General features: G+C 37.5%; 1 protein-coding gene across 25 annotated transcripts in view; it reads right to left on the reverse strand.

Annotated features, from left to right (window-relative positions):
• Nucleotides 1–17,348, reverse strand: part of MADD (MAP kinase activating death domain) — a 67,711-nt gene that overhangs the window by 8,890 nt on the left and 41,473 nt on the right. For 11 of the 25 annotated variants that reach the window (XM_088166872.1, XM_088166859.1, XM_088166858.1 and 8 more), the window contains 13 exons: nt 16,867–16,920; nt 13,745–13,842; nt 13,323–13,406; nt 12,718–12,876; nt 11,188–11,296; nt 10,583–10,645; nt 10,076–10,196; nt 8,845–8,950; nt 7,699–7,809; nt 6,719–6,826; nt 6,463–6,627; nt 5,275–5,347; nt 4,332–4,438 (listed from right to left, as the gene is read on the reverse strand). In XM_088166872.1, coding sequence (XP_088022998.1) covers nt 4,332–4,438; nt 5,275–5,347; nt 6,463–6,627; nt 6,719–6,826; nt 7,699–7,809; nt 8,845–8,950; nt 10,076–10,196; nt 10,583–10,645; nt 11,188–11,296; nt 12,718–12,876; nt 13,323–13,406; nt 13,745–13,842; nt 16,867–16,920 — 1,358 coding nt within the window. The remainder of the gene's footprint in view (nt 1–4,331; nt 4,439–5,274; nt 5,348–6,462; nt 6,628–6,718; nt 6,827–7,698; nt 7,810–8,844; nt 8,951–10,075; nt 10,197–10,582; nt 10,646–11,187; nt 11,297–12,717; nt 12,877–13,322; nt 13,407–13,744; nt 13,843–16,866; nt 16,921–17,348) is intronic. The other 14 variants (XM_088166873.1, XM_088166871.1, XM_088166864.1 and 11 more) reach the window with 3 other exon arrangements.

Genomic DNA, 17,348 nt, shown 5'->3' on the forward strand with positions numbered 1-17,348 from the left:
GTAGCAAGTGCTATAAGGACTCTAATCCATATCCCAGTTTCTAGTAGACTTGCTTTTCAAGGCAAGAGAAACACTAAGAGCAACATTGCCCTAATATTCGGAGTGTCTATGCCAAACACCTTAGAGAGGTCCTTGCAAAACTGTATTACAATAGTGTGTTTTCATACTTTGAGTGCCTACACCTTTAGGACACCATGATCTCAGGGTTTCTTTCTTTAAATTGGTACTGGAGAAACTTAACTGTCTTGGAAAGAAGGGAAAGGAAAACTCTGCAACCCTCTTGAATCCATATTAGCAACACCAATGTAGTCATGCATGATATACTATGTATGAAAGACAAAGGATGTCGACACTAGAAATTATTGTGGGGTTTTTTGAAGAGACTTATCTGTATCAAGAGAGATCAGTAAATGCACCGTACATCTGAGATAAGACATACTGATTTTCAAGTCAAAGGAATTTTATTATTATTTTTATTGGCAGAGAACTAACCAGCAGACCTGAGATATTTTTTGTTCAACATAAAACCCCAAAAATTCCACTTAACATAACAAAAAAAAATTCTTGCTTTCTGCTTATGTTCAAGCACTCAAGGGAAAGGAGACTTAATCCCATCTTTTTATTATTTGCCTGTTTTCATTCATGTTTTATATCAGTTTACTTGGTCAAAAACATTTTATTTTTGAGGTATACTTACAGAATAAACAAATCAATAACAGAATACTTTCTTTACTGCACTCAGTTCTGTTTTTCTGTAATCATTTCTGTGAAAAGTTTTTGCTAATAGTCTGAAGTACAAAAATTCAGAACCTCAACAGAAAGACTCAGACAAAACACTGGTCATTTTATTTGGGAAGAGTGCCTAAGAGACTTGACTGCCCCAGGTGCTCATGATCTGAGTTAATGTTACAGAGTGCTGATTTCCACAAGACCTATGAGCAAGATGAAAATTTATCAAGTTTGTCACAATTACAATCCATTTTCAGAAGATATGAGTTAAAGGGCAATTTTTTGCTCTATTGTTTAAGGGACAGAGGAGATGCTCTCCTCTCACTCCATCAGAAAACACGCATAAAGGAAATAGCAGTTACTTACCCTAGGGAAACTGTGGTTCCTCAAGACAGAGCATTCAGTGTGGATCCTACTGTAGATGGGCATGTGCTTTATGCATCTTATTAAGCTTCTATCTCTTTTTGACACAGATGGATTTGTAATGGGCACAGGCTACTGAGTCCCAATATTACAACAGAATGTGTAGATGTGAACTCAGAATTATCTGCCAACACCACAGGTATACTTGACTCCTCCCTACTCTAAAGAACATCCTCTGACCTGCTAGGCACAAAGAGACTTCAGCATTTTTTATTCTTAAACTTATATGTTGAGATGTGTTGAGACAATCTGTGAACACTAAAGGCAACTCCCACAGGTCAATAACAGGTTGTCCCACCATGCATCTGAGACATTTCCTAAGGTACTCACAAGACACTAAGAAAGTACACACACTGCAAACCAAGAGCCTTCAAAAACAGCTTCATAACAGCCAGCTTCACACTGAAGCAGTATGTTCAGTCTTTTCAGGTAGGCTCCATTTATACTTTTCTTTTAAAAAGTGGAAACCCCTCTTCTTCCTATGTTCTAAATTAATGTTATGATGTCCAATCAAGCTGAGCAATAGAAATTCCTTATACTAGTAAGCCACAATACTGAAAAGAATACTTGGAAACATAGCCAAGAACAGGGCCTTCATACTAAGTAAGGAGAGGAAGATGAAGAGAAAGCTGGGCCTGATGAGATCCTGTAGGCTTTTGTTGGCCAGTATCCCCATTCAAACTCAACAGAAATAGAAAATGCCATTTTCAATACCAAAAAATGGCTGTGGGATCGTGGTTATAATGATGCTTTTATAAATATTCTGAAATCAACCACCTTAGGGAGCAATTCACACAATGTATACAAGAAATGAAAAGAAAAAATCATCCAGAATAGCACACCTTTTATTAAGAAAACAGACTGGTTGATGAGTGTCAGAATAAGAATGCCAACATCCTTTAGCTCCAAAGATTATGAAACTGGAGGGAATTTTTTTTTGCATGGTGCAACTAGTAGGAGTCAATAGTAGGAATCCTTTATGTAACTGCTACAGTTGTCCATTCTACAGAAACCCTCAAATGACACACATTTGATATCTGTCTAGACACTTTGCTTTGAGAAGGAAAACAAGAATATATATCTTAGATCCCCTAAATGGCACTGAATGCCCTGGTCAGCTGGCAATATAATCTAACAGACCAAGAATTAAACACATTGAATAAGTGCAGTGTATTTTCCAGAACTGCACTTGTTTCAATATCCATCTCAAGTAATGGCAACTCGTCTGGCTACAGCTTCATTGGAAAGGTGATAAAGGGAAGGAATAATCCTTCAGGTGAGGGAGATTGCTGCCATATGTCCTGGGTCTGACCTGCACAGATGCTTTTCCAGAAAAAAGATAGGAATCTTCATGACAGACAGCAAATTAGAACACCATTCTCTCTAAAGAAGGATGTGGTAAAGCTGGTATTCTCTGAGTTCTGGTAGTAGCACAGGTCTCAGTATCTGTTGTACAAAATTAAAGTAATGCTCTGCAAAGTCCCACACTAAAAATCAATACAAGGTTTCCCTAAAGTTTCTTTCTGAATGTCCTTTCAGTCTTTTAGGGAAGAAAAAAAAATAAAAAAAGCTTGAACCTGGAGTTTTTCTTTTGCACAGATACATGTGTGCCCACTATGTGCTTAACACTGAGTGTCATCTTGTGAAGATGCCTGCTGCACTTAGGAAGCCATGCTGCTGCTGACGTGGCTGTCTTTTCATACATCTTTTCTCACTGCAAATGTGAAAGTGCCTGCCTTTTCATTTATGAAATGGAGTCATCTCCATAGAGATGAGCATTTGTTTGAGCAGAACTTTTTTGGCTTCTGGGCAAAGCAGCAAACAGAACATTCCTATTTTGTGTCCTTACTTTAGGACAAAGTAATTTCTATTATATCCATCTATAAGGATATCCAACTGTTGCTTTGAGACCAGGCTTTAATTTTCAAAGGCTTTAGACCTGAATTTTCATAGTTCTTGAAAATGGGATTCTGTACAACCAATAACTTCCTCTTATAGTTCTTTGTGTTTCAGCACACCCAATGAAAAGATAAAAGCTGTAATTTAGTCAAGTGAAGTGTTCCATCACAGAGTAGGTCTGAAACTCTACAGCAGGCTGGACATAATCCAGGTTCTACCCTCGTAAGAGACTGCAAGGAAAATGAGGGAGGTTCACAACTCTCCATTCCTTATACTGGCACATATGAACTCAAAGTGGCACATGGTGCTGCTGTGATCTTGGGACAAGTATTAAAGATTCTGAGCATGTGTGTTTGAGATGCATGTGTATTTCCAGTGGGATCTACACTGATGTATCCTCAAAGAAAAACAAAACTTGTGTGGGGAGAAAAGTCTAGTCAGGAGGAAAGGAAAAAGCACTCCACAGAGAACTGACAGAAGCTTTTCTTTCTCTCTCTCTCACACACACACACAAAAACACACAGTCTCCCTTCTCCCTTCAAATTGATTCTACTGTCTAGCATAGCATGCATTAAATATATGCAAAACAAAAAAAACAAAGCAAAATAAAAAACAAGGATCAAAGGAAGCAACAGAAACAACATCCAGAGAAAGGAAGAAATGACAGTTCTACTTGTGTTTCCTCTATGCCCACAATATCTGCTATTTGGAAGGAAAAAGGAATCAGTACTTTTTTCTTATTTTTGTGAATTACATCAAGAGCCACTTTCCTATTTCATTTTCATACAAACTTGTACAGATAATTTCTAAAATTTTAAATACAATAGATTAAATATAATGCAGAAGATTGCCTTCTGTACCTGCAAAATTCAAATACTGTATCTTTAAGGCTGACTGCTTATGTAATGAGGATTTGTTCACAGTGTGATGCATTACAGCAGCTTAGATTATTATTGATCACTTTTTCTATCCCTTAATACAGGTTAACATTTGTTTCATGCTTAGACAATTCAGACTACAAGAAACAAAAAGCTGAAAGATGTATCAACATCTTTCTTTAACAGATTATAATTTTCCTGATATTTAATTTCAGTGTGTTTTTACATATATATATATATATATAGATACATGCTTGTGGGTTTGAGTGTAAATATATCTAAGTTTTTTTACCCACATCAAGCTATCCCCTGTCCTTATTGATACTCTGGGAAGAGGAAACACCTATATAGGCGTGCTGCAAAAAGCTTCATGCTCAGTCTTCTCATAGATTTCCCTCATACCTGACTGTGCATAAATTTCAGGTTAATTCCTTCCAGTGTGACCTGAAGAAGACCTCCTTCACCGGTTTTCATATCCTGCACAGGGAACTCACCACCCAGCTCAGGGCCTGTGATGTTATGATGTTAATAAAGGAAAAAAAAACAAACAAAAAAACAAAAACAATAAGCCAAAACAAAAATCCAGAGAGAGAGAGAGTGCAGAAAGCAATTAGCCAAGTCATGGTATGTGGAAAGGGAATATAAAATAATAAAACCACAATTCCTATTGATCTGCATAGCAAAAAGACACACTAAACTAAACATAGTAGAGACCATTTCAGTGAGTCCACTCACTGCTTTCTGAGAAACACTAGAATTTTAAATATTGTAAGAAATTTCATTCTGGTAACATGAAGAAACATCAATGTGAGTACATCCTGTATTTATTGTACATCATATTGAGGTATTGTTTGTTTGCTTTAAATGCCACATGTCATTTCTCCACAGTAAGGGCCTGCAATCACATAATACCATAGAGAGCACAGTCTTAAGTACAGACACATAAGCAGCACAAAGGAGGTTTGTATTTGTGAGCTGCATTGCATGGTATTGTTTTAAGCAATTCAAACATCAAAATATGATTAAAATAATAATTTAATAGAGGATATTAATAGGTGAATAATCTAGATATTTTCATCTAGGTTTTTTTTGCATTATTCAGTTCAGTTAAAAAGTGCGTTTTTAATACTAAATACATTTTTAATACTAAATTATTGCCCAATTCTTAAAATATCTTTCAAATACGCTCTTGCTAAAGACAACAAACTGCTACTTGCACATGGATGCCCAGAGTTACTCCAAGAATTCCAAATAGAAGGAGATTGTGTTCAAAGGAGTTATTAATCAAAAGAATTTCTGATTGCAGATTAAACAGGAAATGTTCCCAACATTTAAAATCTTGTACCTGGTTTAATGCTTTGCTGCCTTGCTGCTGCTCGCTCCATGCTGTCTTTTACACAGTAGTACAGTTCCCGACACTAACAGATAGAAGAAGAGTAATACAATGTTATTTCTCCAAATTACTAAGGGAGGGAAAACAACAGCAAGATTCTAAGATTCTACAACGAGAACAAGGCCCATGTGGTGCCCAATGACCAAAAGCCTATTCAAGCTCAATCACACCTAATTACTAGTTAGTATTTATATTTGTTTTACAAGATGATATAGAAACTATTTCATAACATTTAACCACACAAGCTAGTGAAGAGTTCATGTCTTGGCACATTCTAACCAAGCCTATGCAGTTTCTCACTGTAGAAAAAGCATCAAAATAATCCCTCCCTTTCTTTCAGTTTCCAGCAATCAATATTGCTAGTCATGCACATAATACCTATCTTTTTGTTATTCATATCAATCTCTTTATGGCATATTCTTCTCTTAATCTTCCTTCAACTCTGAGATTAAGCCATAAGATCAGAGCTAAATTTAGGAAAATTTTCCATCTATAGCCCAAGATATAGGACACAGAGACAGCTGAGCTACTCTTATAGTAGAAAGGAACAAATTTAATGCATGGACAAACCCATGGGAGTTAAGATCAATGGCTCAGCATCCAAGTGGAAACCAGTGACAAATGGTGTTCCTTGGGTGTCAGTACTGGGTCTGATGCTGTTTAACACCTTTGTCAGTGACATGGACAGTGGGACTATTGGAAGGTGTCCCATGGCAGTGGGGGGTTGAAAGTAAGTGATATTAAAGGTCCCCTCCAACCCAAGCCATTCGATGATTCTAAGATCAAAAATTATACAATTAACTCTTAGGGCATAGTTTTATTTAGGTTTTGCCCATGAATATTCTTTAATATTTTTACTATCTTCACAGGCCTGCAAGCTCACAGAATATTTAGTAATACTGATGCTTTCCTTTTTCTAACACATTACATGTAATTTCTTGAATTACTTTCTGGTGGACAACTGCCTTCAAGTAAATGACTTCAGATGTCAGTGCTGCTAAGCAGCCATTGCAGCTCAGTAACCAGTGCTGGAAAGAGAGTGCTATTTTTTGATTAAACATGGAATATGACACACAAAGGATTTGGCTTTTTCTGTGCAGTTATTGCTGCAGTATTGTGTACATTAAACAAGATACAAACCTTCTTTGTGTAGAACTTGTTCAGTTGTGTCTCCTGACCATTCCTGCGCCAGAGGCAGAGCACTTTTGTTTTGGGACAGTAAGTCATGTTGATGAGTTTCTCATACCACCAACGTTCATACACAGTTCCAATGTTGCTTCTCAGCACAATACAATCATCACATACCTGGGAGCACAAAATATTACGTAAGATTTTTAATGCTATTTCTCTTTATTTCTTCTGCTACTAGTTGCATTAGCATTATTCTTGTCTCTACCTCCATGAAAAATATGTCTCCTGTTGTGTCTGTCCCAGCATGTACTACAAAAGTCTGCTTCTTGATGTGGCGGCTGCCACTGGGTCTCACAGGCAGTTCCCGTCCATTCTAGAAAAAAACCCACATGTAACCATTAATGAACTTTGAAAAAAAAAATCCATTAGTTGACAGGAAAGAAAGAATAATTTCTAACAATATTTAATAAGCTGATTGGGGACCATTTTGGACAAAGAAATAAGTAAGATATTCCAGTAAGTTTCGTTTCAACAAGTGTGACTGTGAGAGTTATCACAGCATGTAACATTCACGTGGTACCATACTCAGTATGGGAAAGTGAGGTATCTGAGTTCTGGTATCACTGCAGTAAACTGGTCTGATTTTTCCCAATTAATTATAATAATTTTGTGTCTTTTCTGTGCAGAAATGTAAGTTCCAAATGTAGAAATTACCTTTAAAAGAGCCTAACTTGTGTTCACCCTGGTGATGGTTGTGTTAAAAACTGGCTAGATTTACTAACTGAAGCTCTAACCTATATTCTTACTGATCATTACAGGACATCAGGTTTATTCTGTATGAATACTGGAAACAGTTTTGTACAGAAACTGATTGCTACAAGTCTTACAGCAGCTTGGAAACTGATAGAAAACTGAATACTTCTTGCAGTCATAGTAATCATAAAGGCTCCTGCCAACAGAAGTTATTAAGAAAACATTAATGCTGCACAGAACTGTGGTATATAAGTGTCATGTTTATACATATTTGTATTGCAGCTCTAACTGATAACTGTGTAATATTAAAACATTATAAACAAGGTCATATATTCACAGTCTTTATTCTATGTGAAGAGTAGCATTTAAAAATTCAATTATTTTTAATATTTTTAAATTAGTGTTGCAGAGAATATATGTAAGATTTTTCAGGCAATTTATTTCTTCCACTGTAGATCCCAGAGGTCTATCACTTACCACTATTTTACTTACCAGATTGGCAAGTTTGTCTAGAATATCATTTATTTGCTGGCTGTGCACCAATCCAATATGAGATTTTCCCATTAGACGACGCACCTTTTTCCTAATATCATTCTTGTTCACCTAGAAAGCAGATATACAGACAGTTGCATACCCTTCTCTGTTCACAGGAGGCAACTCCAATCTCCCAAACATATCTTGGTTTCCATTGCTAAGAAGCAAAACAACTGATCTCTAGTTCACTCATGCTAGGGCCTCTTTACTCAGCAGTACAGGAGCAAGTTGCACATATCCTGCTTTGTCCAGCTACTGTGCAAGTGATGCCCTGCACAGCAGATTTCCTGCCTGCACACAAGCTGCAGTGCCACTGCCCACCACTTCCAACTTTTGACATCAAAAGCCTCAGTTCTCCATGTTACCAGTTCTGAGTCTCACTGGCCAGACCAGCTTCTCCACCTCTTCCTCAGCCAAACTCCATTTAGGCAGCTGTGGAGCCCTCAACACAACATTTCATTTTTCAGAGTTCTCCTTCTTTCACCATGTGTTTCCTGGTCACTAGGCTGTGGCTCTAACAAACACTCTCAGCCCATCTTCCAACAGCAAAAGGTTCCTCCTGAAGATGAGCTGCAGGCAAGCTCAGAAGCAATGTATTTCTGCCTCTGCTGCCATTTCAGAAGGCTACCATGAATGCCAGCCACTGATACTAAAGGCTTCAAAGACAGTACACTCATGCTTGAGTGCTGATTTCAAGCTGGATCAAACACTTGTTCTTAATACATTTGCATTATGACCTTAATGTTGTGGAGTATACAAAACAAGATCAATCTGCTTCCTTCCTTTGGCAAGAACTCTTTGTGCTTGAAAGAAAACATTGTATTTTTCAATATATTTTAGAATTAAAACCTACCATGCAAAATAAGAAAATAAATTCGAGTACCAAAGCAGTGGGTTTGCAGGATTATGCTTCTCTTGATAGCTCAAATAAACTCATCTCTCTAGTAACAGAAAGCCTTCCAACTTTGCAGTTTCTAGTAAAAACTGCCCTTATTATCCACAGTTCTGAGTTTCATAAACAGAGATGTATGGTTTCAAGACAGCACCAATGAAATATAGTGCTTAAATCTGAGCAGCAATCTATTAAAAAGAACAAAAAGTCACCTTTATCATAAGCATATAAGCAATCATATTATGTAGCAGGGTAGCCAACAAGCGATCCTCATCATCCTCCAAACGCTTTCGATCGTGTTCTCCCAGGGAAAGATACCTGCAGGAAGAGCTACATCTGAAGCAGCCTCACAGACATTCTTCACCCACTTCACTAAAGCACTGGCAGAGGACACAGCACTGTTTGTGAAGTGTATGGCAAATACAACCTCTAAAAACACTAAGTCAAATGGGCATTTTCCAGTAAAACACTGTGATCAGTAGTTAAACATTTCCCTTAATTATTAACTAGTTGAAGCAAATAACATCTGCTCAGTGGGAAATTTGTTAGTGGTCTGCTGGGTTTATCAATTTCCTGTTCTCTGCAGTCACAGCTCCATGGCAATTACAACTGTCAGAAGAGGAACACATAACTCAGCACAAGAGCTATCCAGCATCAGAGCTTAAATACAGCTGCAAGGCAGAAGAAAGCTGATGAAGGAAGTGCACCAGGCACTCTCTTTTTCCAGTAAGGTAGGCAGTTTCTGGAATAATAGTTTTGAAACTAGCACCCTAAGCTAGTTCTTATTTTGGCTTCCAGATTTCATGTTTCATGATGGCATGGATGGGGGCAGTAGAGCTGTCAGTAGTAGACAAGAGCACAGAATGATCAACTGCTAACAGAGCTGGGGAGGAAGAGGAAGTTAGTCAAGATTGACATCTTAGCCAAGCCTTAGACAACCACATAGATATTTCTAGAGAGTGGTTTCCTCGTGGTTTTTTTTGTTTGTTTTAACTACAAGCTGTGAAAACACTTTTAAGTTACTTTGCATTTTGAGAAGGCTCAAAATGTAATTTCTGAAAATATTTAATTCTTTCACTTTACGTCAACACACTATTATTCCAGAATATAACCATACTGCCACAGAAATCTCTTGCTTTACTAATGATCTAGTCTATTCCATTTGTTCATATTGTTATTATGCTTACATTACCCATTTCTCTGGAAATAATCTCACCACAAGAGTTTAAAAATATGTAAGTCGAGACAAGTATTTCAGTATCAGGAGCTACTGACCAGCAGCAAGAGAAAAGGCTCTCTTTGGAACAGTCAGATATAGTAACTAGGTTTACAAAGTGACAATAGCATGTTAAGCAGAATTAAAATAATTTTTTCCCCACTATTTTTACTATTTCAGTCCGAGGTGAAACAACGAGGAGGAAAAAGGTCTACTGAAGAATTTACCTGTCAATCATCTCCTGAGGCCCCTGGTCCATCCCCATTCCTTCTCTCTCTAACATCACAGCATCCAAAAAAGCATCTTCCCAGAACTGCATCTGGTCCCACAAAGTTGAACGCTCTTTGCCTGTACAATGTACAAAAAAATTGAGCATTTATTCCATTTACTCCAATCAGCTACTTTACAGCTAATTCCTGTTCATTCCCACTCCTTGAAAATACCATAAACCATCACACAAGGAAACTATATTAAATTTTTTTTTAAAGTTACTTGTAAACTACAAGCAATGCCACAACTGAAGAAAAGTGTAAAAGAAAAGACAAGACAAACCTCTCATCTAATTAGTGACACAATTCTTTTAATACCTTACAATAAAGTACCTCTCATCTCTATTCTTTAAGGACTGTATCTTCTTCCACAAACTGTTAACACTGCCCAAAAGAGACAGGAATATCTCACACAGACACAGATCACAGCAAACACACAGAGAAGTGGAAAGATAAGATTATTACTCAGAGAAAAGGTTTCCATTGCAGCATCCTCTAACTGGTCCCAGACAGATCCTTTATCCCTACCTGCACCATTCCAAGCAGGTAGGAACGATAAATGGAAAGGATGAAAAACACAGGAAGAGAGAGACTTTGATTAACAGCAAGTCCAGACAAAATACAAAAAAGCCAATGTACTCCTAATTCAAGGATACAGTTGAAGCTCTTTAGAATTCTGGGTTTAGCCCTGTGTTCAGTGACTTAAGCTGAATGATCTTTTATCAAGATCAGTGATATATTTTAGATTTCCATACATAGCAAACTTCCTTCTTCTCTTCTTCACAGTTTCAAGGAATTCATACTCAAGAAGAGCAAGAGATTTGGACAGACTTCATTTTATGCAAACTACACCACCCACACCCATCTCCTCTTACACTTATTCAATTTCCCCAGCAAAACTTTGGCTTTACTCTGAATGGTCTGATGTGCCTTCCTATTCTACCAGCACAGACAACAGTTAAAGGTTAAAAACAGCGTCAGGGAAAGAGAAAATTCCAGTCTGTGCTAGACATGATTTCATCTGAACTTCAGCCTGAAAGATTCCCTCCCCACTAAAAACAGTAGCTTACCCAAAAGTCCTTCATACAGATAGACACGCTGGTTCCCATCCTCTGGGCCTCTCCCTGGAGTACTCCCTTTGCTATCCTTCACACTCTGCTTCAGGTTGTGAGACTTGGCCTGAAAATAATACAAGAGCTATTGGCAATTTAACTCTGCACGCTGCAGGGCTCTCTCTTGCACTGTTGGGTTTAACAGACACAGTCTGCAAGCTATTCTTCAAAAAAAGCTTCTCCTGCAAATATTCACATAACAGTTGTTTTGTTCGAAGAGCAGCATAATACACTTAAATATCCAGAGTCAGACAAAGAAAATTCAAAGAGAGACAAATAGAGAAATCAAAACACAGAGGAAGCACACTGCTTCCCTGAAGGAAAACTGAGGCAAAACAAAAATTCAAGCCCCAGAGTGAAGGAAAGAACCTCTTCTGTCATACCCTATATTTTACACTTATGCATTCATAAAGGTAGGACATTAAGCAAATAATTACATATCCTCTGGCCTGAAGAGTGAGAGTTGGGACAAACAGCCAGCAGGAACTGTGAAAACAAAGCAGGCTCATTTATTTCTCTACCACCAGGTAAACTATGGTGCAATATTTGAATCCATCACACATCATATACACCCATCATCTTTGTTCCAAATCTCTTGCAAAGGTTCTTAAAATTTTAGTTTCTGTTTAGTTCTATTCTATTTAATTTAGCAGAAAAACACAGAAAAGTCAATGTTAAAAGTCTAACTCTTCAGTAATGAGAGGACACGCTCTTGCAACAAAGGAAGCAGACATAGCTAAGTCATTTTCATGCTTTTTGTAGAAATCTGCCAGAAAACACAACGGTTTTGTTTCTTAACATTAGAAGTCCTATAACCGCTTTCACAGTCTTACCATTATCATAAAATAATGAACACAGTGAGACAAATCTTAAGGCACTGCAAGTTGTTTTCTTATTTTGATGAGAGTTTGATTTAGCCAAATCAAGTATATAATTTTTTTCTTGGTAAGATTTATATTAGAGGTTATACACAATAACTTTCCAAAATGAAGTGCTCACAAATTATTTGGATTTTACTGCATACAGATCTTCCAACTAGGCAAATACATTTAAAAGTTATGAATACACTTCAAATAGGACTAAAGTAATACTTTAAAGAAACAGAACAGCTGCCAAAACTAAAAAGGATCACTCCTTTACTCCATCAAGCAATATCTCCTGAAGAAACAGGGAATTTTCCTCTTAATTAAGGACAAACAAGACCCACCAAATATTCATTTGGTTCAGAGAAATATTGCATTAATATTAAACATTACTGGAGTCTCTAAGGTGGTGTAGGATGTGGATCTACTACTTTCAAAAAACCATTTGCACAGGAAATGAAGAAGGGTATGTGGATCCAGACAAAATTACATCTTTGACATTGTAATATTGTAAGTCATTGCTGATTAACCCTTAGAACTGAATCAGAGATCCTCTTCCATATATGAACACATTGAAATATTACTGTACAAGATTTAAAAAAAATGAAGTCTGCAATGCCCTTACAAAGATAGAGCTAGTAGCAGAGTTGGTCTCAATTTCACTGTCTGACACAGTGCCTCTGGATCCTGCCAAATTGCCACCGTTTTCCACACTCGGGCCATCACCAGCATTGCTGCTCAAGTCACTGTCTGCTCCCAATGTTTCTCCAGAACTGTTACTAACCTGTGGAGAAAAATAAAGCAATTACCTTCAACAGATAATACATCAGAGAATTTGTTCTTATTTTTAACACATCAAACAATCTGCCTTTATGCACTCAGGTTACATTTTTAAACTTCTATTTTTTATAGATGGTTTATACACAACTAAGATATTTATAGAATTGTTGCAATCCACCAGTTCCATAAATACACCAGTATGTAGGAATATGTAACAGCAACAAGCACCATATATGAAGGCAGCAATCTGCTCACAGAGCAAGCACTGTGTATGTTCTGTCAGACACACATGCTTGCTACCCACTCAGAAGCTCTGAAGAGAACTCACAGAGGACATTATGTACGTGTGACACTTTGCTGCCACACCACACGAAATGCAGGCACAAACTGCCCTTCCCTGCTTTAACAAGCAGCCAATCACATCCAGATTTCACTCTGGGCATATCCTACCACAGTGCTGACTTCAGAATCCTGGCTTGTACTTCGGACCATAACTGTTGGTCCTCCACTGGGAATAGAGTCGAAATCACTCTTCTGCAAATAAAACATATAAGACAAGAAGAGTCACAATCGTTTTTACCATAAGGAGAGAACATCACTTCCCATTCTTTTGGGCTCTTGAATCACATGCCTTATGCTTCCTTAGCTTATTTAGCCAATCACATAGAAACTACTGTCTGAATGTCAAAAAGACCACCGTGTCCTGTAACTGAGTTTATAAAAACCAATGCCCTAAAGAAAGGGGTGAAGAAATTTTACCAAATGAGCCTCTCAAGAATACTCAAACCATAGAAGTCTTCCCATAATTAAGTAGTGAATAGAGTAATCCTGTCTCTTACCACATAAATAAAGCAAGCATAGCAGCCACTGACCTGAGAACCTGAGGCCAGACTGAGGCCACTGTCTGCACTGATTTGGGATTTCTTCTCATCTGTCTCTCCCAAATCAAATTGTTTCACACCTTCTGGTCCTGAACAAAGAAAAAAGTAAATAATTACTGTAACAAGAAAAAAAAGCATAGGAGAAAGCAGATGACAGACTGGAAGCAGGAACAGTACCAAGAAAATAGATTTGCTTTCTCACTTCTTTGATTTTTAATGCCTTTTTTATTATTCCTTGGTACTGAAAACAACAAGGCCAGCAGATCACATCTGCTAGTCTTCAAACATTTGTTTGAATTTCAAATACTCTGAAGTCCAGGAGTGACTATAATTAAACAGTACCTTTCTTAGCCATTCAAGAGAGATAAGAGGACAGACAACAGTCAAGTAGCTTCCAGTTACAATAAAACATGCAGAGCAGTTGACATTCAACTCTAGGAAGCCACTTCCTTTAATTCTTGGTAATAAAAAAGAATACCTATTTACTTAAAAGTCAGGATCCTTTTTTGAAAAGCTAAATTGCTCAATTTCCTGGACTGCGTTTTTTTGGTTGCCCACTGCAACTATCTAGGTAAAAATCAGGCAACATATGACAAGAAAATAACAGTAACAATTGGTGTTACCCAGTGAGATTTTCAAAGACTAAGCTTGTATGATGCTGTACTTCACAACATTCCCCAATTACATCAACAAATGGCTCTCCAGAGTTGGCAATCACACAGGTAGGAGAGAGAGAGGGAATCAGCAAGCTTTTAAGTCATGCATTTATTAACCCAAAGATCCAAAAAACAAAAGAGGAAAAGAAAGGATAAAGAACTTTATGTTCATTTTCCCATGCACTTCTAGAATCATATAATCTATTGCCCTCAGATGGGATGGCAGAGGGAAAAGAATGATGGAGAGGCCTGAAAAGAAATTTGGATAAGCACTGAATGAAGTAAATAAGAAAGCAAGAAAAGAGTGTGTTATAGGCTGTACACAGAATGTTAATATTCCCCAAAAGGGGAAGAGACTGGATGCAATACTTCTGCCATAGCCATATCTGCCAACTATTCAGTAACAGGAAGACATGATCAGCTGCTGGAATATTTGTATTATATACCCATGTCTATAGCCAGTATCTCTAAGCAAACAATGCCACTATCTCTGTAACCACTGATTGCAATAACCTGGGAATTATGAACATGTTTGTATTATATGTAATATTAGAGAGAATAAGACAGTGAAAAGGAAAGAAAAAGGGAAGGGAGGAGAGAGAGAGAGAGAGAAGGATAATATACAAAAATTTGTGGGAGTGAGTTTGAGATGATATGTAAACTCATGAATAGCAAAGCCATAAGTGGGCTGTGCAGACCATACTAGCTTACTACTCAACCACCAATTCTTCCTGTGAAATGTTTACAGAAAGTATTCTGCATTTGTTATAGTATTTTGTCTCTAAATCCAAATGCCTTAGTTACTGTAAATCAATGCCTCAAAGACTCTTTCAAAAAAGAGAAAGCATAAACAAAATTTACTAAGAAAAGTAACTAAAAATATATTTTCTAACTATTTGAAATATTATTTTCCACTGAAACACACATAGCTCACTTCTAGAGGTCTATTTCCACTCATTCAAGTGGTAATCATTTCTAGTTCTGATACAGCAAGAAGTTTTACATCTCACTACTACAGCAATAACACTAAATTTCAGCTGTGTTTTAAGCAATTTAGCAGTTTCCTGTCCTAGCATATAATTCAGATATATTTCTGGCAGTTTGGCTTTTAAAGGAATTGAAATTGACTGAAGCAGTTCAGATATCTGAGGGCTGCAACTGAGTGTAAGGAGCACAATGGCCACAATTACATCGTTGTCACTGTCAATTTACAGGCACTTACAAACATCCCTTTCCCTTCTTTATGGAGTAGTATGTCTAACACACATGGAACACTAAAACCTCAATCTGTCCCTCCCAGTGCAGGCACCTACCTGAAAGGCTCAGTTTGGGAGAGCAGGTGTGTGCATGTGCTATGTGTTTTTCTCACACACTCCTTCCCCAGCAGAGAGCAACTCAAAATTTAAGTACAGGAAGCTGCACTGCAGAGGTGCCCCATTCACCCCATTCTCTCTGAACTAACTCCACATGCTAATTTGAACTTAACAGAAGTATTTAACTGAGGCACCAAAAGCTAATGTAAGCAAACCCAGGCCTAGTCAGAATGTTAGCAATCTTCACTCGTTCATCTCAGCTATTAACCCTTCCCAAAGTTCACTCTGTAAAATAGGCAGCATCAGCTCTGCAAAGCACAGACTAAGCTTATGGTTAGGAAACACCTACCACAACATGGCTGTTATAAACTGGCTCCTGTCCTTATGTCGTATGTCCCTATTTACAACAGTGACAACCAAAGAGCAAAACTTGGTATTGCACCTGCAGAGCATACATATTCAATATTTTATTCATTACCATGTTCAGATTTGTGTAGATTTAGACTATTATTTAGACTCTGCAACAGCCCCAAACTATTTCACTCCTCCTTTACCACGGGACATGAAAAGCAAAATCAGGTTGATTCGTTATTATGAGGCTATTTTCTAGAAGTCATCACTAAACACAATTCTTCACATACACCTTCTCTCTCCCCCTCAGAAATATTTCTTGTTGCAGACTGACTGCTCATGGTTGATGCCAGTTAACAACATTTGCCATCCCACGGCTTGAACAAACAGGAATTCTTCATTCCAGTAACATTTAATCAATCCATATATCCACTTCAACAACTTGTTCAACAAGTTTTAGCCTTTAAGGAAGGAGATAGAGCATCTTAAAATTCTTCCACATTTATCTGATTGGTGAGGATGCAGAACACCTGCTTCCTCTTCTTTGAAGGTAACATTCAGGGGAGGAAAAAAAAAAAGGGAAAAAAAAAAAAAGGAAGAGATATTTCAACATAATTTCCTCAAGGCAAACAGCTCCTGTTTGGTCTCTTTAATGGAGACTTTCTTGATAGATTTTGTTCTTGTGAGTATAAAACCTGTGTGCCATAGATGCAAGCTCGCCCTGCACCTGGGGAGTTGGCAGTTATGGGGAGGCTGGAGGAGTCAGTTTCTACATTTCTTTTAATTTCCTTACTCGTTTTTTCCAAAGACTTTTGCTTTTTCACTTCCTGGTGCTTGTTCCACAATTCTACCCAAGATGCATTGAAAGCAGGAAAGAAAGAGAAAGAGTCAGCGACTGGTCAGACAGGTGAATAAGGGGACAAAAAATTTCAAACAAAAACCCCACCCCTTCACCTCAAAAAAAGAAAAAGAAAAAAAAAAGAAGAAAAAAAGAAAAAAAACAAGGTGGAATTTAATGACAACTACTGAGTGAAGGGTTAATTAACATCATTTTAAAAGAAATCAATATTAGGTATTGAGCACTGCATCATCTCTTAGTAACAGTATTCACACATTAGAGATGACTTCATACAGCTGTGGTGGTGCATCCCCCCTCCCCTCCTCAGACCACACTTTTACAGCAGTGAATCAACTAAGGAAAACCAGCTCTTATGAACAAATAATCACCTTTTCTAAGAAAGGGATTTAAGACTGTCAGAAATTTACTCCTCTAAA

Source organism: Sturnus vulgaris, chromosome 6, assembly GCF_052056855.1.
Source record: "Sturnus vulgaris isolate bStuVul1 chromosome 6, bStuVul1.hap1, whole genome shotgun sequence".
NCBI classification, from domain to species: domain Eukaryota; kingdom Metazoa; phylum Chordata; class Aves; order Passeriformes; family Sturnidae; genus Sturnus; species Sturnus vulgaris.